The sequence below is a fragment of the Apiospora marii genome (assembly GCF_038362585.1).
Source record: "Apiospora marii strain CBS 49790 chromosome Unknown utg000011l_segment0_segment0, whole genome shotgun sequence".
Classification (NCBI taxonomy): Eukaryota; Fungi; Ascomycota; class Sordariomycetes; order Amphisphaeriales; family Apiosporaceae; genus Apiospora; species Apiospora marii.
The window spans coordinates 2,891,900-2,912,153 of record NW_027117382.1 but is presented as its reverse complement, the minus strand read 5'-3'; the positions used below and the strand labels follow the sequence as shown (position 1 = coordinate 2,912,153).

General features: G+C 53.0%; 9 protein-coding genes across 9 annotated transcripts; 5 read left to right on the top strand and 4 right to left on the bottom strand.

Annotated features, from left to right (window-relative positions):
• Window positions 1-897: 897 nt before the first annotated feature.
• PG985_014009 (rhamnogalacturonase) lies at window positions 898-3,079 on the bottom strand (the record flags this gene model as incomplete). Its single annotated transcript, XM_066833775.1, has 4 exons — window positions 898-917; window positions 982-1,018; window positions 1,091-1,288; window positions 1,511-3,079. The coding sequence occupies 4 exons, from the start codon at window positions 3,077-3,079 to the stop codon at window positions 898-900; spliced, it is 1,824 nt and encodes a 607-aa protein (XP_066678515.1).
• An 880-nt stretch (window positions 3,080-3,959) lies between these two features.
• Window positions 3,960-5,123, bottom strand: PG985_014008 (uncharacterized protein; the record flags this gene model as incomplete). The annotated part of the gene is made up of 1 exon (XM_066833774.1): window positions 3,960-5,123. One exon carries the CDS (start codon window positions 5,121-5,123, stop codon window positions 3,960-3,962), a length of 1,164 nt encoding a protein of 387 aa, XP_066678514.1.
• A 1,141-nt stretch (window positions 5,124-6,264) lies between these two features.
• PG985_014007 (nuclear pore protein-like protein) lies at window positions 6,265-7,455 on the bottom strand (the record flags this gene model as incomplete). Its single annotated transcript, XM_066833773.1, has 2 exons — window positions 6,265-6,737; window positions 6,840-7,455. The coding sequence occupies 2 exons, from the start codon at window positions 7,453-7,455 to the stop codon at window positions 6,265-6,267; spliced, it is 1,089 nt and encodes a 362-aa protein (XP_066678513.1).
• Window positions 7,456-9,120: 1,665 nt separating this feature from the next.
• PG985_014006 (uncharacterized protein) lies at window positions 9,121-10,694 on the top strand (the record flags this gene model as incomplete). The annotated part of the gene is made up of 6 exons (XM_066833772.1): window positions 9,121-9,143; window positions 9,198-9,257; window positions 9,392-9,537; window positions 9,586-9,639; window positions 9,940-10,311; window positions 10,378-10,694. 6 exons carry the CDS (start codon window positions 9,121-9,123, stop codon window positions 10,692-10,694), a joined length of 972 nt encoding a protein of 323 aa, XP_066678512.1.
• Window positions 10,695-10,994: 300 nt separating this feature from the next.
• On the top strand, window positions 10,995-11,642 carry PG985_014005 (uncharacterized protein; the record flags this gene model as incomplete). The annotated part of the gene is made up of 2 exons (XM_066833771.1): window positions 10,995-11,204; window positions 11,292-11,642. 2 exons carry the CDS (start codon window positions 10,995-10,997, stop codon window positions 11,640-11,642), a joined length of 561 nt encoding a protein of 186 aa, XP_066678511.1.
• A 1,491-nt stretch (window positions 11,643-13,133) lies between these two features.
• On the top strand, window positions 13,134-14,303 carry PG985_014004 (uncharacterized protein; the record flags this gene model as incomplete). Its single annotated transcript, XM_066833770.1, has 2 exons — window positions 13,134-13,433; window positions 13,623-14,303. 2 exons carry the CDS (start codon window positions 13,134-13,136, stop codon window positions 14,301-14,303), a joined length of 981 nt encoding a protein of 326 aa, XP_066678510.1.
• Window positions 14,304-15,195: 892 nt separating this feature from the next.
• On the top strand, window positions 15,196-15,819 carry PG985_014003 (uncharacterized protein; the record flags this gene model as incomplete). The annotated part of the gene is made up of 1 exon (XM_066833769.1): window positions 15,196-15,819. The coding sequence occupies one exon, from the start codon at window positions 15,196-15,198 to the stop codon at window positions 15,817-15,819; it is 624 nt and encodes a 207-aa protein (XP_066678509.1).
• A 313-nt stretch (window positions 15,820-16,132) lies between these two features.
• Window positions 16,133-16,735, bottom strand: PG985_014002 (uncharacterized protein; the record flags this gene model as incomplete). The annotated part of the gene is made up of 1 exon (XM_066833768.1): window positions 16,133-16,735. The coding sequence occupies one exon, from the start codon at window positions 16,733-16,735 to the stop codon at window positions 16,133-16,135; it is 603 nt and encodes a 200-aa protein (XP_066678508.1).
• A 1,113-nt stretch (window positions 16,736-17,848) lies between these two features.
• On the top strand, window positions 17,849-20,052 carry PG985_014001 (Alpha/Beta hydrolase protein; the record flags this gene model as incomplete). The annotated part of the gene is made up of 7 exons (XM_066833767.1): window positions 17,849-17,980; window positions 18,045-18,562; window positions 18,617-19,055; window positions 19,130-19,271; window positions 19,343-19,459; window positions 19,517-19,681; window positions 19,745-20,052. The coding sequence occupies 7 exons, from the start codon at window positions 17,849-17,851 to the stop codon at window positions 20,050-20,052; spliced, it is 1,821 nt and encodes a 606-aa protein (XP_066678507.1).
• Between the last annotated feature and the right edge of the window lie 202 nt (window positions 20,053-20,254).

The following is a 20,254-nucleotide window of genomic DNA, read 5'->3' as shown; positions in this document are numbered from 1 at the left end:
AATAAACTTCTTCTCGATCCAAGGCTGAGCGCAGGTTGGTCGGAACTAGGCCAATTCTAGCTACAACACTCGGCCAATATTGCTGTCAATCATCCCTTCTTGAGTCTTATCACCAGGTTTCTGGACGATTGCGGGAAGTCAAAACCTTGAAGTAAGCGCCCGCTTCTAGCCTGACGTCTGTCAAGCTGTTCTCGCACCGGGTTAGTGCCGGGGTTTGCTCGGAATAGCAACGAGCGAGATAATCAATTCATATACTTGCCACAACCCCCCAATAGCTGCATGAGACTCATCTGGGCGACTTCGAAATGCATTATGCCAAGCATAAACCGTATCACTCATCTGCAATCACCGGGTTCTGGCATGCAGCAATTGCATACTACAGGGGCCACAGCTGGTATATCCAAAGCACACATCAATGTGAACAGGTGATTAGCTGTACCCCCACATCCCAAGTTGGTATGGACTACCTAGTCACAGCTTGGGGTCTAGACCAAGAACTTGACGTGATCTCCTCTGTTGGATCAAGGGGCCTGGAAGAGAACTCATCATGCTGAGTGTCTCTTAGAGTAGGCCGCTTTGACCTCTCACCCTGGAAACAAGCACTACTATTCTCCCCACCGCCCACTGCCGAACAAGGTAGTCGGACTTGGGGGGCAAGGTATCCCTCGTTTGAGCGGCACTCTGTATATTATCAAACGGGCATCAATCGGCGTATAAACCCACTTGTCTGGACCCTTTTCACTGCCGGAATCTCAATGGAGGAACTTTGCAACTTTCGGAACAAATGATACTATTGATTAAGAATGTATGTAGGTCCATGGGGGATCGACGCCGTGCATGATTTGACAGCATCTTGCATTAGAAACTCGGTATCATGCCGAGAGCCGACTCTGTCCCTCATAGGCATTGTGAGTACCCTAAACCTCGGTCAGCTTCGGTCCTACACGATCCACAGACTCCTTGGGTTGGGGTAGAGCTTACAGTCGTTAGAGACGGTGCACTTGAACGGGCTGACGCACTACCGGCAGGAACCTCAGGTCAGCATACAACACTCACAATTGCCGCGGCTTCCCGAGCGATCAAAACTTACCACAGTTGGTCCAGTGTACCCAATACCTCCGCATTGACCAAACTGTGTCTGCTGCGAGCCCGGAGCTGTCACAGTGGTTGTCGCAGGCGGGGCCTGGGCCGTCGTCGTCGTGTGCGGGGGCGAGTTATCACCCCCTCCATTCCCGTCACCGTCACCGTTGCCCGAACCGGCCGTGAAGAGCTCGACGCTATCGAAGATCTACAGAGGCACGGCAGTGTCAATTCTCCACATCACCTAGTCTAGTTTGTGAAGAGCTCGACGGCATCAAAGATCTGTTGACGCAACCCCAACGTATTAATCGAAACATGTCAAAGAAAAGGGAACCGAGCGGCTCCACTCGGAAGAGGAGGGGGAACGGAAGGGGGAACATAGCGTGAAGAGAAGGAGAAGAGAGGGCAAGATGACCGAGGATGAACTTACAAAGTTGGGCGAGAGGAAGGTAGCCCCACTGCTCCCAGACACAGCATTGATAACAATGGTGTTGGCCCCTGCCACAAGGGTGCCAGTGGGGATGCTGAAGTCGTAGACCTCATTGTTTCCGTGGTAGGCACCGCGAGTGACACCACGGCTGTCGATCTTGGGCGGCGCTGCAGGCGTGGTGGCGCTCCAGTTGTTGACCTTGGCACCCGGGCGCGCGCCGGCGAACGAGAGAGTCGTGGCGATGCGCAGCGTGGCGGCGCCGGCAGGCGCGGCGTCGAGGTTGAACTTGATGGTGGCCGGGTCGTTGACGCTCTTGAACAGCGCCATGGGGAACTGGCCGACGCTCGAGGTGCCGACGGTGTAGGTCACGGGCTTCCAGGCGGCCATGCGCGAGTCCGAGGGGTGCATGCGCTGCTGTTTGTCGGCGTTGAGGAAGCCGGTGGGCTGGCCGTCAAGGTCGCCGATGCTCCAAAGCGTCTTGCGGGCGGGGAGCGTGCTGGCGATGTTCTGGTTCTTGGTCTGCCCGGCGGCCACGACGACGCTGGCCGAAGCGACCTTGTACTCCGTCTGGTACAGGACCATGGTGTAGGTGCCGGGCTTCATGGCCGGCGAAGTGAAGGCGCCATTCGAAGAAGCCTTGGTCCAGTACTGAGCGGCGCCATTGTACCAATGGATGACAGTTTCAAAGTTGCTGGCGACGCCGGAGGCAGTGCCCGAGACGTAACCTCGAGAAGCCTTCGGAACATAGCCCTGGACGCTAAGCTGGCCCCAGAACGAGTCGTCGAATCCTTTGCCGGAGGGGATGCCCGAGCGGGAAAAGGTCATCATGTAAGGTCCGTGCAGGACGTTGGTGCGCCAGGCCTCGGTCTGAACATGGCCGCTGTTCATGTAGTTGTAGAGGTTGGTCGCAGCTCCGGCGTTGTTCGACTCGATATCTCGGAAGAACGGGCCGCCAGACGATGACTCCGGTTGCGGGGTGAGCATGCACACGTGCATCAGGTCCGAGCCGCCAAAGACACATTGGGCGTCCTTGTCGATGAAACGAGTGCTGGAGTAGAACTTGGACCGGGTTTGGCCATTGACGATAAAGACATCGGAGCCTTCCACGGTGGACGAACTGCCGGAGGTGGTAGATACAGCGCCATAGGGATGCTCGTTGGGCAACTGGGCCGAGTTGAGTCGTGCGATGAATCGAAGCTCGCCGATCGAGGGCTCAGCAGAGATGTAAGTGGCCATGTGGATCGTGCTGTCTCCGGCCCTCGCCACCAGGTAATGCGTCAAGGTCGACGTCTGGCAGGTGATCTTGACATACTGGTTGTTGATGGTGGTGGCACTGACGGTGGCAGATCCCAGGCCCGAAGAGATATGACTGCCTTGACGATCCTGCAGTTCAACCCCGCGGTACTTGATGGAGGTGATGTCGCAGCTTCCGCCGCTGACCGTGAAGACGAGGGGATTGTCCGAGCCTGCATCCACAACATAGTTGTTGCCGGATTTCGTGAAGCCAAAGGCGGCGAAGGCAGTTGAGGCAAAGCCAAGAGCCGCCAAGAAGGGCACCTGGAGAAGCATGGTCACAACAAGTCTGCGACAAGGATTCCCGAAAATGAGCGAAGGGTAGCGAGCCAGAACGAGGTCATCGTGTTACTGCTCTGCGCGCGTTCCTGTCGACTTATAAAAGGCCAAATACCGACGACCTGCATCTTGTCCCACTTGCTGAGAATTGCAGGCACATGGCCCCAGCATCGGCCGTGATGCAGGAGGCCAGGTGCCGATGTGTGCTAATTAGAGGATGCTGCACTGATTGGCGGAATCATTGCACGTTGGTGGAGAGCGCATGGGCTGTGCTGGCCCCCCTGGGCTGGTAGGCATATGGGCAATTTGCCAAAAAAGGAAACGGAAGGCCAATGCGAGTCGGTCGAATCGCCAGGTCAAGGAGGTCAAGCTACGAGATCATCTAGTGTGAGTTGCATTGCAGATAAACCAGACAAACCTGGCCTTGGCTAGATTTAATGACGATATGATTGATGGGAATTGACGAAGAGGCTGTCGAGTTCTGGTCGAGTTATCGGGTGAGGGAATGAGAACGGCTAGCTGAGCTGTGAAGCCAGCAGCACATCCCCCGCGCCATTGCCAGTTGTGGAAGATCTCGCGACGGGGTGGGGTGGTATGATTTAACCATGCCACCGTTGTTTCGCCCGGAGCACCTTCCACCGGGGCTAACGGTGGCCAAACCGCGACCGAACCACACAAATGACCACCGCGGGTATGAGGCTCTCATGCGTCCATCGTCCGCCAGCATGAGTGTTCTCAGACAATATCAACCACACTGGTGGAGCGAACCGTCCGCCTTCATCGAGCGGGTTTACGGGTTTTCGGGTTGTGTGAGGACGTTCAGATTCGTGGGACAAGTAGGGGTCAATTGTGAATGCTAGGTAGTGCTGCAACCGGTTTATCCTTCAGTCTCGTCCGGCTTCTTGATGCTGACCTGGTACTTCTCGGCCCATTCCGTGAACTCGTCCTTTTGACCAGCCCAAGACTTCATCAACATCTCAGATGCGGCAAAGGCATCAAAGAAACAGGCATCCATGGCATCGTCAATCGGGCCGGGCTCCAACTCGTAAAATGTGCAGGCCAGCTCGTTGAAGCGGTTGGGAAGTCCTCTGAGAAGCGGGAAAACCTCGTCCAGCCGGCGCACGACTGCGCTGCCGGGATCCGCGGGCAGAGACGGCAAAGTCTTGAGCCTTCGCTTGACCACCGCAGAATACAACAAAGTCGTAAGTCGGAGCCTCTTGAGGCATGAATCTAGGCGTTCGCCCAATTTGTCCGGATCATCCCGTGGGATATGCCTTGTGTTCATGAGGTCGTCTAGGGCATCTTGGGTATCCTGCACAGATAGGCTTGTCGCATCGAGTTGGTGAGCGACGTACTCGACCTCGTCTTCTTCCTCGTCCTCGGCTTCTTCGCCCTCCTCTTTCCATTCTTTGAGCTCATCAAGCACGTCTTTCAGTGTGTCCCTGTACTGCTCCACTTTCTTCACCAGCAGGCCTGCAATACCAAGCTTTTTCAAAAGTATCACGTCGTCACATGCTGCCCAAATGACACCAGTGACTGTCATGCTGCCCAAACCACCGGTGATGCCATTCTTCTTCTCTGGCGGTATAACCTTTCCGTTCAGCGGTATCGCTTCAATCAGAGTCTTCAGTTCTTTCAATACCCGGTAGCACCTCCAAGCCAGATCCTGCCGCGCAACTGCCGTATACCTGTCGACGTCGCATGCCTGGACCGCCGATGCGATACCCGGGATGGGACCGGCGACCAGTTCCTTGAGGACCTTGACAATGGCCGAGGGCGTGAAGGGTTCGTTGATGATCAGCAGGGAGATCTTGGTGCTGTGGGCTCTGATGAGGCTGGCCGAGTCGTGGGCAAGAGACAGGGCGTCGATTGTCTGCGACTGCGGGGTGGATGACGATGACGGCGGGGTAGTTGCTAAAGAAGTTTTGTCGGTCGCGGCGGCGTGCAAGACGGGTTCGAATTGAGAGATGAGCGCACTTGTCGTCTGCACAATCTTGTTGAGGGCGTCATTTGAGCCCGCAGGCGCCTGTGCTGTCGCCATTCTCCGGGAGGATAGGTCGCAGAGGTAGGATGTCAAAATTGCTGGCCCGGTGCTGTGTTCGTGTGTCGCAAATTTGGAAGACTGCCTGAAGTGCTGTATTTTTTTTATTTTCGGCCCCACGTACCCCACCTAACTCTTGGGCTACCTAAGTCAGATACCCTGAAACTGATCTTGGATCATCTTCCTATTGCCTATTCCCTGCGGAGTAGTCAGACCTAACATGGTGAAGATGTTCATTTATTTTGTTCCTACCCTTGTCGTATGATGTGAACGCGCTCATGAATGAGTTCCGATCATGTTATCCTTGCATCCTAGCGGTAATGGTACCTAGAGCAGCCTTGACCAATCCAGTGTGGCAGCAGCGCAGCGCAGTTCTAGCAATTGGAGCTCCTACCTGTGACAAATTGTAAGGGGCATCACCCATCATTTCACCGTTGAAGGCTTAAAGCTCTGAAGGACCCGGTCTGGTGGTCGAGATGTCAGATCCACTTCAACCAAACTCCCAACTTCAGCGGCCCGAGGTCTATTTCGACTGCGACTACAACTCTTCACTGGAAGCGGCTACGGTATTTGAAACCTTTCGCGGTTCAACCCAGAAAGGGTGCATTGTTAGCAGCAATTAACAGTCATTGGCTTGGTTATTAAGACGTCGCTTTCTTCTATCAATATCAATATGTGAATCTCTGAAGACCCCTGTTAGCCCGGGCAACAACATCATGCCTGTTATCCACGCCATACTGCGTTCAGATGCATGATCTTGGTTCCTATGGCTAATTGGTACTGACGTAACGTGCTCCGACTGAGCCGGTTCTGTGCCTTGTGTTGGAGGTTCGCGTCAGTGCTCTTGGTGGCCATTATTCTCCCTTGTCTTATCCAGTCCACGGCAAGACGATGACTGATATCGCGAGGGACCAAGGTGAATGGGAATGAATGGGTATTATTAGCTAGTGTACCATGATGCTTTGCGCTGCCAAGTAACCATTACTTGGAGTCGCTGTCTATTTTTCATATCTTCCTATACCTTCACTTCATCGGGCGCTTGCCAGTGACCATGATGTCGAACATGCTGCCAAGTCTTCTTGATAAGTATGCAGCGGCGCACACTGTCTAAGTCGTACCATGCGTTTGGGTGGCAAATTGTTCACTGCCGGGAGAGTCCGGACTTGATCGCCTGTGCCTGCAAATGCTCAATGTGAAGCTTTGTTGGGGTGAACACCGCTTCTTCCACAATCGAATCGATCTTTGCAGTGACAGCTCTGACAGGAAAGCACTTCCTATGGCCTTTAAGATGTGGAACATTTGCGATGACATCTTTTAGATCCATCACAATCGACGACACCGAACACATACCGAGATCCCGCCCCCTGAGATTGTAGCAGAGACGGACCGTTGGGAGAGCGTGCGTGAAGTATTCCAGCATGACCAAGTTGCATTGCTTACTGCTGCCGCCGCTGTCGTTCTGGTGGACGGGAAGGGGGTGTCGAGCGCGGCAATGGTATACAGTCTCTCCATACAGCGCGATCCCAGATGGCTCGTCGGGCAGAAGACGCAGGAGCCGCTCAAACGGGCGGAGAAGGCTCTCAACGGTATCGTAATGCAGTTTCAGAATGATCTCTGTTGGGTCGGGCGTCAGTGTAAAAGCCTTTAGCCAAGACAAGGAGTTCATTTCCCTTCTTCACTCCGCCGTACATGATTTGGGTGTTGTTTGAAACTTACCAGGGACTTCGGGGGGCGTTAGGGAGCTCTTCACGGTTGCTTCCATCTTGATATGCTGTGCCAGAAAGCTTGCTGTTGACGCGAAACGTGCCTGATCGCCCAGTTCCCAGGTGATCCATAACAGCTCCAAGTTGGACAGGAAGTTGTAGCTGGCATCGTCCCACACGCAGTCGAGCCAGTATCTCGACCACGGTCTCAAGATGTGGGTCAAATCATATTTGTCTGTTAGGACAGTGACTTCGAAGAGGTGCTGTGTGGTGATGATATGATTAAGCATTGGCACACCGTCGAACTTGGCATGAATTATACCAAGCAATGTCGACATGGCCTCGGGAGAGTCCTCAGGTAGGCTGACTATCCAGTCGCCGTCTTTCGGCTTGGATTCAGCGAAACAGCTGAATAGCATCTTCTTCCAAACCAAAGAAGCGCGGGCCATAGTTCGAGAGCACACGCGAAAGGTGTGGGCGACATCGTGGTCGTGGGTGCCATCTGAGCAGACTTGCAAAGAAGTACACATCGTAGTACCAACTCTCAGTAGAAGATCCCCATCGTCATCGAGCGCCTTTACAGGAGGCTCATCGGGCGTTGCGGGGCATGTCATCAAGGCAGAGGCCATGGTGCAAGTCGCGTTGTGTTGTGGTGTGAGTGCTTGATTGCAGTGTGAAGTTTTGGGGCACTTGGAAAGACCTCGTAAGGAAAGTGATCAAGTTGCTTGACGAGACCTGAAGCGTTGATGTGTCAGCGACATCAAAGAGAGAAAAAGAGAGAACAAGCGGCAAGCCACTCTGTGTAAGAGGGCATCTGAATGCATGTACATCAACAACAGGGAACCAGCTTACGAAGTACGAACTGCTCAGCCTAGCGTCACGTAAAAGGCACAAGCATCATCACTAGCGCGTTAAAGGTGCTGACTTTTGCAACATGAGCTTTACAATCGAATTTCCTACCTATGGAATAGAAATTTCAGGTAAACAATATGTTTGATTATTTCTGCTCTTGCTTGTGAGAAGATTGGGTCGCCATGTAATAACTAGTCTCAACTAATCTACCAGGCCCTGACTTGTAGGTCCGAGTCTTCCCGCTCGCGTTGGATATCCAGTTCATCGAACCGATATGCGACAGCGTCATACTGCAAGAGTCTACAGACGTACCCGACGAGCTGGGCATACATGTTAGAGGAGCCCCTACGATAGAAAAATATCTCTAATTTCCTCCCTCCTCGAGAGTGGCTTCAGTCAACTGTCTAAGGGGAGTCTCGGATATGTGGCGTAGTTGGTGAGTCGGATGAAACAAAACATGAACTCGAAACTCATCGTATCTGGACGGCTTTCCCCAACCCGTTGAGGTGGTATTTACTCCGTGAGTCGGATCCGTATGGGGCTTCTCTTTCGCCCATCATTTTCCATCTTCTACAATCCAGCATTTACCTGTAGCTCTGAGTCCCGGATTATTCACATCGTGGCATTTTCAGCTTCTTTTCTATCCAGAAAAACGAGTCTACCAATTCGATGTTCAAGTGGTACAGCAACGCCAAGCTGTGCACCTCGTATCTCCACGGCCCGAGAAATGAGGGCAAAGCATTGCCGGCTGCGGAAGGTGACAATAACACTCCGGAAGTGTCCAGATGCATATTTTGTAACAACAAGCCCTCGGTATGGTTTCTCGAGGATCGACGCTGCAAAATTTGGCCGGAATAGGGGTTTTGCGCCCTCATGACGGGTGGCGACTGAAAAAAAAAAAAAAAAAAAAAAAAAAAAATTGGAGCGAGATCAACGGTGTTGAAGCCTGAGACAAACGGCTTGCTAGTTTGTTAGTTACCCTAGAATCGGGAAGGGTGATAATCAAGTCCGTGTTTAGCATCGTTCTTAGACGTTCAAAAAGTATATGCTATCAGACCATGGATACGCTGTACGTACTTTACGCAAAGACTAAAGCATAAGAACTAGTTTAGGGCCAGTTATGTAGTCTATTCTCTCAACTGTGCTGCATGTGAATATCTCAAGCCAACGTTGTCATCTAGCTACTGGAGAAGGGTGGCTGCTGGTGGTTGCGGCGCTGTTTGAAGTACGTGTCATTGAGGTCGATGACGTGCTTCACCTCGAATTCATGCAGCTTGTCCCTCTTACGGCATGCCTTGACGACGGGGTCGATCAGCTGTATGAGCTTGTCGTCTCGAAGGCACTTCGTATCTAGCGTGAACTTGAGCGGGCTCTCCGAGGTATCCTCCAACTTGCCCACGAGCGCGCGAAGGATTCTGTCGGTACCCTTGTATAGCGACGCAATGTCCTTGCAACTGATGCCCTGGTAGGTCCAGGTATCGTCCGGCTCGTTGGGGTCCGCACAGCCACAGGCTACCAGCAAGCTCTGCCCGAGGATGCTCGCAAAGAAGCTCGAACGTGCCATGGCCAATGAAATGTGGTAGATGCAACCCCAAGCAACGGCCATTGAAAACCGAGCATCCTCTGGCTGTAGACCTTCCACCCTGCCTTTCAATAAAGAGACAAGCCATTGTTTGGCGGGGGTTTTGTAGTGGTTCTGGATCCCCGTGACAGCTTGCACCTTCTCGTATACAACCTCTACGCCGCAGGCGAATTCGAAGCATTCAACCACGAACTTTGCATCTCGGTTGCCCGTCTGGAAGCTGTCGGTGTTGGACCAGTCCTCGAGCTTGGCGCAGATGTTGTGCAACAGGGCTTTGGTATCTGTGTATAGCCTCCCTGCGCTGTTTATGAACTTGTAGATGTAGGTTCCAAGGTCCAAATTGGTCGTCTTCCCGGCGCCGGCGTCCAGTGGCCACTCGGTTGGGGTTAGGTGTCGGAAGTATTTCAAGGCCGGATCGCTCAGCGTCTCCATGTACCGTTGTGCCATGACTACAGCATCGCGGGCGTCGCCGGCCCCTGCGAACAACCTTTCCGACTTGCAGGGGGATTCATCGTCGATGCCGGCAATCGACAGCTTGTGAGGTCCCTCCACGCGGATATTGAGGTCGAAATACCGATCGATCTTGGTGACTAACCCCCTCAGTAAGCCCAACTCATGGACATCAGTAGCGTTCTGATCCAGAGCGAGTCGGCGTAGCCGTTTTGGGGCAGGCTCCCAGTTCGACTCCGAGGCTACGCCCCTGTGCCGCTTGGGCTTGGCGATCGAGGCCATACCAGCCGAGCCAAGTTGTTGATTCTCCATCTTTTCCGCCTCTCTCATCTTCGCCTGCAATACCCTGATACTCGCCTTGATTTCATCGATTTTGAGTTGAATAGAAAGCTTTTTGATCTCAATCTGATTCAAGGTTTGCTCGAGTATCAGTCCCTGATCGATCTCGTCCTTCTCAAAGAGGGTTTCTGCGGTATAGCTCTCTTCATGGAGATGCTTGTCGGTGGCGTCTTCCCCCTCTTTGTTCAGCTCCCTTATCTGATCGGAATGGGCTTTCCACTCCTTCTTCAGGGTGGAAATTCGGGCCCTCAATTCATGGGAAGTATGACTCGGGGCGGCCGGGGCACAGCTGCCGTCGCTGCGGACCTTGTATTGACCCACTAGCCAGAACTCTCCGACGCGGAAAGGGAAGCCAACCTTATAGGCAGGGGGTTCGCCTTTGATGTCTGCCTTGATCTCCGCATGATCTGTCAGGTCACCGTATCCGCCTTGCATGAGCACCGCACCCGGACCAATACCACTGAGCTCCCGGTGTACCAAGGTTCTGCATCGTGCTTCTGCTTGCTCCCACTTCTCCTGGATAGCGTCGTCGACAAGGTAATCCGAGAAAACCAATCCTCGAACGTCGCCAATGAGGTCCCGTGTGAGCTTCAGGGCGTCCTCGTGCTCCTCCGTAAACTCCTCATCGAGCACCAATGTCCGTAGTTGACCCGAGCCGTCGAGGTGGCAGGGTAGCAGGTACCCGGCAGGCTTGGCATCGAGGTCATCAAGAGCAGTCTTGACCTCGTCTTCAAGGGTGGGCTTGGCCTCTGCTGAGCCGGCCTCTTCGGGTTCATCCTCGCAGAATGGAATCAGGCCTTCCTCTATGCCCCATAGCGAATAGTCGAGCGAGGCGCAGGCGTTTCCGAACCTGTCCGTGTCAAAGAATGCCGCTTTGCCGTCGACGGATGTGCGTAAGATGTTGGCAACGAAGTACACGAGGTATTCTACCAGGCACAGGCGTCGATGCTCATCCTCATCCACGTCATCAGCCTTGCCCTGCGAGTCTCTGCCGCGCTTCCACCAGTTCAGCACCCCGAGCTTCAACAGGGACATTGGCAATATGTCTGTCTTGGAGCAAAGGTCTCGGACACGCTGCAGCACTTCCATCACCCCATCTGGGAGGGTGTAATCGCCGAAGTAATACACCGTCTTGAAGACGGATGTATCCAGATTGTGCGTCTGGACGATGTTCGAATCCGGAACGGCGACTGTAGTGCCGCCTGCGACGTTGACGATTGAGCCTGGAATTGGGCCGGGCAGTCTTCTCCCATCCAGAGCGGCCTCGACGAAGTCTCTTTGCTCTTGGTCATAGTTCTTGTTGACCTTCCTCCACGGGGTTCCCGCGAGGGCGGTCTTTCGGCTCAGCCAGTTGTTGGTGTATTTGAAGGTATCTCCAATGAGGTAGCGGTGGTCAACTATGACCTGATGGGGTCCGTCTCCTTCTACACCCGGGTACCAGACGGTGATGTTGCCCTCCTCGTCGCCGACGAGGAAGGCCAAGTCAGCATTGTGGTACCCCAGATGGGCGATGCGGTGCGTCTTGGCTCTGGCCGCAATATATTCGTATTTATCCTCGTAGTCGTAGTTCGGGTCTCTGGCGCCAATACCTAAGCCGCGGTGTAACAAGCTCTCACACACCACAAATGGCAACTTGCCGTTGGTGGTAGCCATCTTGCTCGGGCTGTAAGTCGTGGTTAGCGGGACTGTGTGCCACCCATGTGGGGTGTGGTGGGCGCCAGCAGAAGCCGTACTTACATGGTCTGGGGTGGATGGAGTAGTGGCTACTGCTTGTGAGTGATGCGAGTGATGCTATGAGCTTGAGGTACCCAGGGCCAGAAGGTAGCCGTTGCCAAGGATCCTAGTCGTGGAGGGGGGGAGGGGGCAATAGAGTGCTAGTGGAGTGCTAGTGTGAGTATGGCGTGTAAGGTTGGATGGGAGGAGGATTTCCTGTAAATGCCTCCGAAACACAACCAGAAGGAGAAAGGTAGGGATGCTGCAGGGCAGAAAGAAAACAACAGGTGAAGGCTAAGTAACAAGTGAAGGAAAAGTAATGTTCGTATTGAATGTATAATATTAGGCGAAATCAACCAAGGTACTTACTTATATGGAAGGCAATAGCTGCCCCGTAACTATCTAACGAATCAATATAGTATAACTTATTAACGGCCGCCCTAATAGTTAGCGCCACTCTGTTGCCGGTTGCAGTGCCCAGGCCGCCGTAGTAAAAAACTGGCCCGCAAACCACTCGATATACCAAATTATAGGAACAGCCTCAGAAGAGAATAAATAAGAAGAGTCGATTCTCCCACTGTAGTACTTCATGCCATTCGCATTCGAAGTTTTGCCGCAGCTCCCCGACCATATACCTTTGCGAACTAATAATTACTCTTTCATTTACCTCCCACTCTCGCCATCTCTTTCTGGCTTGCGACTTCTGCTACCTCGATAGACTAGGTCCGACTTCTCGGTTGGGCGTACTGACCAGCGATTTCACCTCTATCATCTGCAAACACCAGTCTTCTCTCGGATTGAGCCTCTGCAACCTCAACCAACAAGGTCGCAGATCCCGGCTGGGTATTGGAACCTTGAAGTTCGCCAAACATCACAATCACCACTAGTCCTCACCCATCCACACCTTCTACCACCTCGCTCAACAGGGTTCCACTTTCCGGCTGGGCCTTTCAACCATTGATCTCGCCGACCATCTCACTCGCTACTCGCTCTATGTGCTGGGTCATGCTCCGGTACCTAGGTCACATACAGCTTCCCAGTCTTGCCCAGAATAAGAGGGTACTCAAGGAGACCAAGGCAGCTCACCTGTTTTTGCCCGAGAAAAATAGAACAGTGTAGATACAATAATCGACCCTTCAAGCTTTCTCTCCGCAGCCGCATTCTAACTTGGTACAGCACTACACAGAATGGAAGCCCCCAGTGGTGGGCAGCAGTCTGGGGTCCCTCTAAGTGGCCCTTCCAGCCATGCCCTTTCGGCCAATTATTACTTGAAGGCCACCATTCCCGGAGGAGTGAATGCAGTCGATGGTCGCATCTCCCATTGGCGGCTGGAACCACTTTCCAACTGTCAAGAGTTATGCCTATGCGAAAATGGCATCACCGTTTGTACCCGTTCCTATTGAGGACGCTGACGGAGAAGAGTTCCTTGCCTTGGAGTACTGCGACCATCAGGACAGGAAGAGCCTCTTGGAGAGTTCCAGTTTGCTCGAGACTAGGATGCCCATCCAATTACATGCTGGGCCAGAAGAACAGACCCGGAGCAAGATGATACAGGAATTTGTGAAGTCGATCATTCGTACCTGGCCACAGGAGATACGACGCCGATGTCTGGGTCTGCAGCGTTTCATCTTGGAGAGCCTCAAGACTATTAAAACGTTCATCATTGACGATGTTAGTTCGACAGTTGGCGTTCATCTCGCGGCAAACTCGGCAATCAGAGCCTTGTACATGACGAGGTTTATACTATTCAATCGTATACTATGCAATAGTGTCTATCTCATTATCTTCCTGACCTTAGTGGCGGGCAAGGATGAAGAGACACCACAGAGAGCCGCTCAAGTGTTCGATGCCATTGACTAGTATTTTCCACCATCAGTTCGGAAGTGGGCCTGCGACAAGCTGGAGATGAAGAAAACCAAGCAACACAAGCAGATGCACGACAGCCAGCCGATGCAAACATCAAGGGACCAGGAGTTTCTTGACGAGGCGATTCGGTCCGTTGAGCACCAAGCGGAGTGCAACTCGTCAGGGGAAGAACCAGATTCGTCAGATGTGGAAGGCCTTGACCTCTTTAGGGAGGCGAGAGTCAATCATCTCGATGCAATTTACTACATAGTAGCGGAAGCTCTAGGCTTCCGCCCTGGAGACCTGGGCTTCAACTATAACCAGTCGTTTGATGAGAAAGGCAGGGCTCATGCAAATGCCAAGCCATTGCTGGTCGTCTCGGACAGCGCCGGGCCTCCAATGCTAGGACTGATGTCCAGGTCTTGCTACACCCAAAACCCAATAGATTTGGAAATTTGGAATGGCAAATTCATGACGGTAGGTCTCAGAGATGAGGCCATGGAAGGGGCACCGACCCAGGGCAACGAAACGTGCCTGTATGAGGTGGAGCTGATAAATGATAAGGAGGGCTATGAGCCGGCGACGTGGCGCATCGTGGGAGTCTGGGTGCCTGTCAACCTAGACGAGGCCAAGGTGAAGGATGTAGTTGGGGGGTGGTTCGGACCGGGTGCTAAGATGCATGGAAAGTTGATCTAATATGTTATTCGGGTTCTACTGGTACCCCTGGTGCTTATTCAGACAGGGAATTTGACAGTGAGCAGGGTATAAATTGTTTGAAATGCTGGATAAAGTGGAATGGTTACTTAGGCGGTTAGAATAAGCTTATTTCGAACAAGTCTTGCTGGGCTATGGTTATATCGTCGCATCTTGCACAGGCGCTTCAACAGAACCTTAACTCAACTTTAGATCTTAAGTCGATCATCAAGTCTTTCAGAACTGTGGGACCGAGAAAATTTGACGAAAAAGCTTTCAAAGATTGGCGTAATAATCGAGCCATGTTTTTTGTTTTGGGCGGCTGAGTGAACATGACATATGCCAGATGATGAATATCTTCAGCTCCGCCGCCTTTTATTTGTCATTGCTGGTTTACAAGGCACAGTCTAGCGCTGAGGTAGTGGATGCGCACTAGAAGTTCGCGCAGGGATCTAACGTCCCGGCGGGGTGACCGACCAATCAGCTTTCGCTGGGATTGGCTGTCTTGGTATTAGCGTACTCCGTACTGTACGTGCAGAAGCATGTCAGCTAACCAAAGCGTACTTTTGCCTTATTTGAAATTCTTTGACTAGACAGAGGTAGTCTCTCTGAAGCTGACCGGCTCACAGCCTCAACACATATTGAGATCGAAAGATCTATTTGGAATAAGATAACGGGAGAGGACTGAACAGGTAGACAACGAGTATGGTTACGAGAGTATATAACCATCTGATGTCCGACATGCAGAAACAAATTCTCGTAACCACCAACATCAAGCAACACCACCTCTCACCATACCCATACCATTGACACACTTAAATTAATTCCTTGACAAGTTCTCTCATTTGTTTCGAATATCGATACCCCTATTACAACAACCCATTTCCTACTTAAGATGGACAAAGAAATCGCCAAAGCCCAAAAGATCCTCAAGTCCTTCACCAAAGAGGGAGTCGACCTGGGCTCCGACGCCAGCAAGAAGAGCAAAGGCCGCGCCAAGATCCCCGCCGAAGTCATCCAGCAGGCCAAGGGCATCGCCATCTTCACCACGGTGCGCGCTGGCATGTGGGTGTCCGGCTCCGCCGGCTCAGGGGTAGTCATGGCGCGGCTGCCCGACGGCGACTGGAGCCCGCCCTCGGCCTTCAGCGCCTACACCGTCGGCGCGGGCGTGATCCTGGGCGCCGACCACACCGAGTCGGTCTGCGTGCTGAACACGGACGAGGCCGTGCGGGCCTTTACCCAGGAAAAGTTTGGCTTCGGCGCGGGGCTTTCCGTGACCGCGGGCCCCGTCGGCGCGGGGACTGCCTCGTTGCACGACGCCAAGGACCCCGTTTGGATCTACTCCAAGTCCCGCGGCATCTTCATCGGTGCGCAGGTGGATGGAACTCGGTTCAACGCCCGGGACGACATCAATGAGGGGTTCTACGGGGAGGTGGGCATTACGCCGGAGAAGGTCTTGCGAGGGGAAGTAAAAACGGAGTTCAAGGGAGCGTCACAGGGGATCTTTGAGAGAGCATGAGGGTAGAGCTTAATATCTCGGTGTGGTATGTGTTAAATAGTGTCTCTCTCTTTTGTCTTCTCCTTTTCCATAGAGCCGTGAAAGGCTTGGAACGTGTGTGAATAAATGGTTTAGTTGACCACATACATATTTGAGGAGATGAAAATCGTACCGAAAACCCGTCGCCCATCAAGTAAAAGAACCTCGTTCCAAATCTGACTATGGTAGGGTGCGAGATCCAAATGCTTCTTCGACCAAACTTGGAAGCTCGCTGATAAGGCATGCCCATAGTGATGGTGGGCACCTATAGCAAGCGGAATCCGTCGAGACAAGCTCACACCGGCTTTGGCGTGGAGGAATTCCGTAATGATAGGCCGGCGGCTATCCAGGCCTTCTCAAATACCTCCCTGCTCTGGCCTTTTCGATCGACCGTCGTGAGCGGCACTGCTTTGGCACTTGGGCTTCCGGACTGCGATTGCCCATCGACCATATCCCCTCGTGGGTCTGTCTCGGGCAGAGCACGCTCAGCGCACCAGTTGATGGAGCGGTATATGCTACCGATGAGGTATTCCATGGTGAAACTGACCCAGAATGAGAAGAACAGGACCAAGGGTACGATCGCCGCGAATGGGATGGGTTCTCTGATGAAGACGATAACATCTCCCATCACAACAATTGAGCCGGCCGCCATGCAGTAAGGAAATCGATCGGGTATTCTGAATGACAAGGCGAGGAGTATAACAAAGCACCAAGCCCACAGGAAGCCGGAGGCGAACACTGTCACGAGGAGTCTATTGACATCGAGATCTGCCTCAGGGGACGCGTTGGAGCCGATGACGAAGAGCAAAAGGGCCAGGGTTAGAGCGCCGTAAACTGCCCAAAGGATAGTCTTTCGCAGGGCATCCCTCTGGGATTGCAGATGCGTAGGTTGAGTCATTTTGTTGGGTGCAGGGGGATCTTCTGTTGTAAGAGGTTGAACAATGTTCCAGATGGGGGTTGGCTTTGAAAGGGAATAGAAAAGGGCGGCGAAATTGGGAATAAATATATCTTCGCTCAGGTGCTGAATCTCCGGTGCCTCTACTAAGAACAACATTTTACACGGCTCCTGAGCACTTTATCCAGACATAGAGTCAATCAAGCTATTGGTCAGCCTGTTCAACCTTCCAGAATGCAAAGGTTATGGAGATCAAAAATCCCATTCTACTTATTGAACGATATTTCTTGAGTTCAATATTTCCGAGGGTGGTCTGCTCGTTTTTGATCCTTTCTACCTCCTAAGGCTGCGAATAACGTCAGATCCATTATGAGCATTCTGCTCCAGCAGACTATACGTACTTAAGATGGTTATAAACCAGAATAGTGAATCCCAGTTAATTATGCGACTAGCCAAAGACGGGACTGCAATACTGACAATGCATCAATGATACAAGAACTCAAGACATTCTAGCTTCAGTGCAATTGTCATGGTTACTCGGGACAAAAAAGCCGAACCAACTTTAGCCCTGTTGGTCAGCTAGCTTAAAGATTGCTAGTATGGACTATCAAAACCCCAGGATGTGATACACATGAGTTGGAACAGGCGGCTTGGTGATGCCAAGACACCAACGCGGGACTCGTCCATCCACTCCACCGCGGCTGAGCCGTTGCTCGGATGTTTTCCCCAGGCGGCCAATCAGACGAGACTGACACGGATCAACGCGACTAGCTTTTGGCTAGCCTGCTCGTTTAATCCTTCATGCCAACGAGGCGCCGCTTAGCCCTCATTAGCTTACTAGGCGCAGCAGATTACAGATCTGAAGATATCTGGAAGCCTGGACTAGCTCGCTGTTGCACACGCACCGAAGCCGAGCCCCCCAGAATTGCGCAGAGACTTGCGTGGTTATAGGCGTTGTCATCATGTCACTGCAATCTCGTTGCTGACATGCTTAGCAAGTATCATATCATGCATGATTCGGGTGCAACAGAGCATATAAGTAGGCATGTCTCGACTTCTCCCAGAAGCCTGTTCTGATCCATCGCCTTCCACGCATAATCTAATACAGCTAATATAATGGCTTTCACTACACTTGTGGCTGCAGCGCTCGCTGCAGCAAGTTTCTGCAACGCCACGCCAGTTGGTAGCCCTGGACACGTGCGTGTCAGATCGCCTTCAGATCCCAAGGTCACGATTGATTTCAAGGAGGCAAGTCTATCCATCCATTCCTTCTTCATGTTAGTCCTTACTGCCCAACTAACGATTTTGAAAGACGCACATCTGCGAAACCACCCCTGGCGTCAAGTCGTACTCCGGCTACGTGAATATTCCAGCGTCCGCTCCCGAAGGCCGGGCGTACGACATCCGCACCTTCTTCTGGTTCTTTGAGTCCCGCAAGGATCCCGCCAATGCGCCGCTTTCGATGTGGCTGCAAGGCGGGCCCGGTTCACCCTCCGTCGCCGCCGCCCTGGGCGAGAATGGACCTTGCCGGATCGCCCCCAACTCGCGGGACACCGTTCTGAACCCATGGTCGTGGAACAACGAGGTCAACATGCTGTACATTGACCAGCCGGTTCAGACCGGGTTCTCCTACGACAGGCTGATCAATGGCACCATCAACGAGCTGGGACTGCCGTACGCAGTCACGCCGCACAAGTCGATGGAGGGTGTGGAGGTTAACGCTACCAATCTAGCCGGAGTCTTCCCCTCCCAGGACAAACTGTCGACAGCCAACACCACGACTACGGCTGCCCATGCAGCATGGCAATTCATGCAGACGTGGATGACTGAGTAAGTTGCCCATGTATCTTTGACGCAAAGCTTTTGACTGACCTGACCGGAAAGGTTCCCGCACTACAAGCCCAAGTCCAACAAATTCTCCATCTGGTCCGAGTCCTACGGTGGCCACTACGGCCCGACCTTCGCCAGCTACTTCGACAAGCAGAACGCCCTTGTCGCCTCCAAGAACATCAGCAACGCCATCCCCCTCAACGTCGAAACGGTGGGCATCGTCAACGGCTGCCTCGACGCCGAGGTCCAAATCCCCTTCTACCCGGAGATGGCGTACAACAACACGTACGGCCTCCAGATCATCAACGAGACCGTCTACCAGAAGGCCGTCGAGAGCTGGCCCCAGTGCCAGCAGCTTATCCACCAATGCCGGGCCTTGGCGGCGCAGAAGGATCCGCAAAACACCGGCACCGACAACGAGACCAACACGGCTTGTTCCACTGCGTTCGGTACTTGCTTCAAGACCGTGCATGACCCCTACAACCAACTTCTTGTAAGTGTATACGATGGTTGATGGTCTCAATACAGATAAAGGAACGAGCATTGGTCGCTAACTCAACGACACAGCATAATGTGTTTGACCTTACGTCTGCCTTCATCAGCCCTTTCCCTCCCAAGTATGCCGCCGGCTACCTGAACTCCAAGGAAGTTCAGGAGGCTCTTGGTGTGCCTTTGAACTTCACCGGACTTGGAACCGCCCCCAGCGAAGGTAAGTCATGCTTTCCACTCTCTTAGCACCTTTGACGGGGCGTTTGGCTGACAGATGATCCTCCCATGCAGTATTGACCAAGACCGGCGATTTCATCTTGGGCCACAGCGTTGCCGACCTAGGCCGTCTCCTCGACAGGGGCGTCAAGGTCGCCTTCATGTACGGTGACCGAGATTACCAATGCAACTGTGAGTAGACCCGACAAAGTCCAATGGCACTGTCCTGCATACTGAACAGCACAACAGGGCGCGGCGGCGAGGCCATCAGTCTGAACATCACTTCCAAGTACTCCGACGACTTCCGCAAGGCGGGGTACACCGACCTCAAGACCAACAAGGACGAAGTCGGCGGCATGACCCGCCAGTTCGGCAACCTCTCTTTCTCGCGTGTCTACAACGCCGGCCACGAAGGTATGTTCTCATGTCCTATTCCCATCTCATCTCACATGGACAAATGCGCTAACCCATCCGCAGTCCCCTGGTACCAACCCGAGACCGCCTACGAAATCTTCCGCCGCGTCATGTTCGACAAGGACGTCGCGACCGGCCGCCGCTCGACCAAGGGCTGCAAGACGCCCCACGGCACCACGGGACCCAGCGACATCTCCGGGGTCAAGAACGAGCTGCCCGCGCCGCACAAGCCCGAGTGCTACTTCTGGGACATCCTGGAGACGTGCATGCCGGAGCAGGACAAGATCATCGCGAGCGGCAGGGCCATCTTCAAGGATTTCGTCATGGTTGGGTACGTGGCGGCTAATGGCACGTCGGTGTACTATCCTTGAATGGGGGACGTTTGATGGCTGGGGGTTTGGTAGCAGTGGTAGAGCCTGTTTGGATTGCAGATTGGATTAGTCCTTGGATTGCTTAAATACACGTCATCTGGGTTTGGTCACGTTTGTCATATTTGAAGCAGTATAAAATTATTTAATATGTTGTATATTCTGGAAATCATGGAAGTAGTACACACTACTTATACCGAGCAGA